The 2,468-nt window shown below is 49.0% G+C and overlaps 1 protein-coding gene across 1 annotated transcript in view; it reads left to right on the top strand.

Annotated features, from left to right (window-relative positions):
• Window positions 1-1,604, top strand: part of PLA1A (phospholipase A1 member A) — a gene marked incomplete at its 3' end in the record, with an annotated part of 16,800 nt that extends 15,196 nt beyond the window's left edge. Inside the window, exon 10 of the mRNA XM_010157795.1 lies at window positions 1,440-1,604. Within this exon, the coding sequence (XP_010156097.1) occupies window positions 1,440-1,604 (165 nt within the window). The remainder of the gene's footprint in view (window positions 1-1,439) is intronic.
• Window positions 1,605-2,468: the final 864 nt, after the last annotated feature.

The raw sequence follows: 2,468 nt of genomic DNA, 5'->3' as shown, positions 1-2,468 counted from the left end.
AGGGCGTGTAGGGCTGGACCAAATGTCAGTCACAGGAGTGACTTTCTTCAACCTGCTTAACCTTACCGTGTTCCTCTGTCCTAGGGCAGGGCTGGATCCTGCCTATGGACACCATGCAGTAGAGAGATGGCCTCCCCTATGTTTTCCATTTGCTATCCACTGTTCCCCGTTATAACCACAATTTCATGATGCTTACTATGTTTGGCAGCTTCAAGTCAGACAGAATCGGACACACAAAGCCGCCAGCATCTACCCCTGCAGTCTAAGGGAGGGATGGGATGTACTGGTTTGGGTTGGCCACGCTGGCCTAGGAGGATCCCAAGTGCAGCTGTCAGCCTGCTCCCGGGAGAAACTTTGGTTAGCAGAATTATAGGCTCCTCCTGAGGATTTTGTCACCTTCCCCTGTCATCACGGGTCCGATCAGGTAGTTGCCCTCATGCTTTTGGCACTGCGCTGAGTCAGCTAGACATATATTCTTCGTAAGCACAAGGAAATCGACGGTCTCCAGTTCTTAGAGGTGCCAGGTAGACCAAGCGTAAGAAGGCCCACTGGGTGGGCTCCCCAGAAGGGAGGTGGCCCACCTACAGCAAATGCCTGGGCAACGCCTCTGTGTAGCTCACAGCTGACTGGGCTCTGATCACTGGCTGTTCACCCCACCTCTGGCATTCTCAGTTCATGTTACCTGGGTAGGAGCACAGGGCAGACACGTCCCTCTATCCAAGCATCCCACCTTCAACATGGACAAAAGCAAGTACCTAGGGAACAATATAAAAACCCCCACGCAGCCATACTTCCCCCAGATAGTTTCCCAGTGTCTGACTCATTACTTCTCAGGGACTTTCAGAGCCAAAGGTAAGATCTTTGTCCTTACTGGCTCCCAATGCTTTTGTCTTCCACCAACTTGTCCAGTCCCCCTCCCATGCCTTGTACAGTCCTGTAAACTTTCTAGCACCCACCACATCCCTCAGCAAGGGTTTTAACAGCTTAAAAGGAATGGTGCTCTGTGCGGTGTGCGATGTCCCTGAGCCTGTCAGCTTTCTCTGATGACCCCTAGTTCCTGCACAGGAAGAAAGGGTGAACAACCGATCCCTATCCGTGCCACAGATTCCACAGATGTTGACCTTAGCTACCCCTTACCCCTCTGTAAAAGTCTGGGCAGTGCTTCTATCTACATGCAACAGCAAGAAGAGTTGTAATTGTGTGATGGAAGGAAGGATATTTATACAAAAAATAAATTTCCTGGCTTCAGAGATAAAGCATGGAGAGACAGCCAGTAAGACTCTCATGCAGGGCCCTGTTTTGACAGATGAGTTTTCTCACTCCATTTTAGTACATGAGAGCTTCACAGCAATACCCCAGGTTCCTCCAGTGTTTCAGCATGTCTGCGTACAGCCTGTTGACTGACTGTTCTCCCTCACGTCCCTCACCCTGCCTTGCAGACCTAAGCACCAGGAGATGGGCAAACATCTGCTGGCCCACAGAGTTCCCCTCTGCCAGATAAACAGCGTGACACTGAAGTATCTCCCCAAGAATCAGTTTTGGAAGAAGGACGAGTCATCCATTGTCGGCAAGTTCTGTGCAGCCCCGCTGCCTCTTGATAGCAAGTAAGTCACGGGAATATCTTACTGGGATTCACTGAGCCTATGGATGCAGCCTGTGGTTTGAAACAATGCATTCTCTCTCCTGTTTAGATAAACATGGAAACAGTCTGTCCCAGCCCCTCTGTGTCCCTCTATAAATCATTTTCTACCTGTGAGAGAGAAAAGCTTCCAAGGTAGTTTTCTAGGAGTTTTCTATGATTCTTCCCCCAGGAATAGTGTGTTGTGCTATGGAAGGAAAATGGCTGAGACTCACATCACCTGGGAGGTGCTTAAGTCACAAACCGTGGCAAAAGCTTGCACTAACTGGAATGTGTTCCTTTTGTCCTTGCTTGCTCTCTCCGTCTTCCTCCTGTCTACGGTGGGCTCCCATCTGAGACATGACAGACGCACAGTTCTGCTTCTTATACCGCTGTGGTTTATAAAGCACTAAGGACAAGCATTCTGTGTTTTCTGGGACAGGCATTGCGGAGTATGTGACTTCAGCCATAATCGCCTTACCAGGGTAGAAGCAGCCAAGTCCTTCTCATCCCAGGAGAGACAATGGTCTTCTCCATAATACAGTGTTCTTTCCAGGAGGTTTGAAGATCCAGAATTCTTGCAGGCAGGGAAAAATAGCTGTGTCTATACTGACACATTAAACTCCACATTGCTTCTCAGTTGGCTCTTATGCTGACTCCAGTCTGAAGTGTCCTAGTGGGCACTCCAAAGTGGGGAAACCCAGAAACAGAAGGGAGACTGTGCTCACATTCTGTTCTTATGGGCAGTAAGAAGACTTGGCCACAAGGCAGTAAAAATATATTCAGTAGGTCCAGATAGGGATAGATATTCCTATGCAAATCGTAAGAGTTACAGAATGGTTTGGGCTGG

This window comes from Eurypyga helias, unplaced genomic scaffold, assembly GCF_000690775.1.
Source record: "Eurypyga helias isolate BGI_N326 unplaced genomic scaffold, ASM69077v1 scaffold1808, whole genome shotgun sequence".
Taxonomy (NCBI): domain Eukaryota; kingdom Metazoa; phylum Chordata; class Aves; order Eurypygiformes; family Eurypygidae; genus Eurypyga; species Eurypyga helias.
This window is presented reverse-complemented; position numbering and strand designations above follow the sequence as displayed.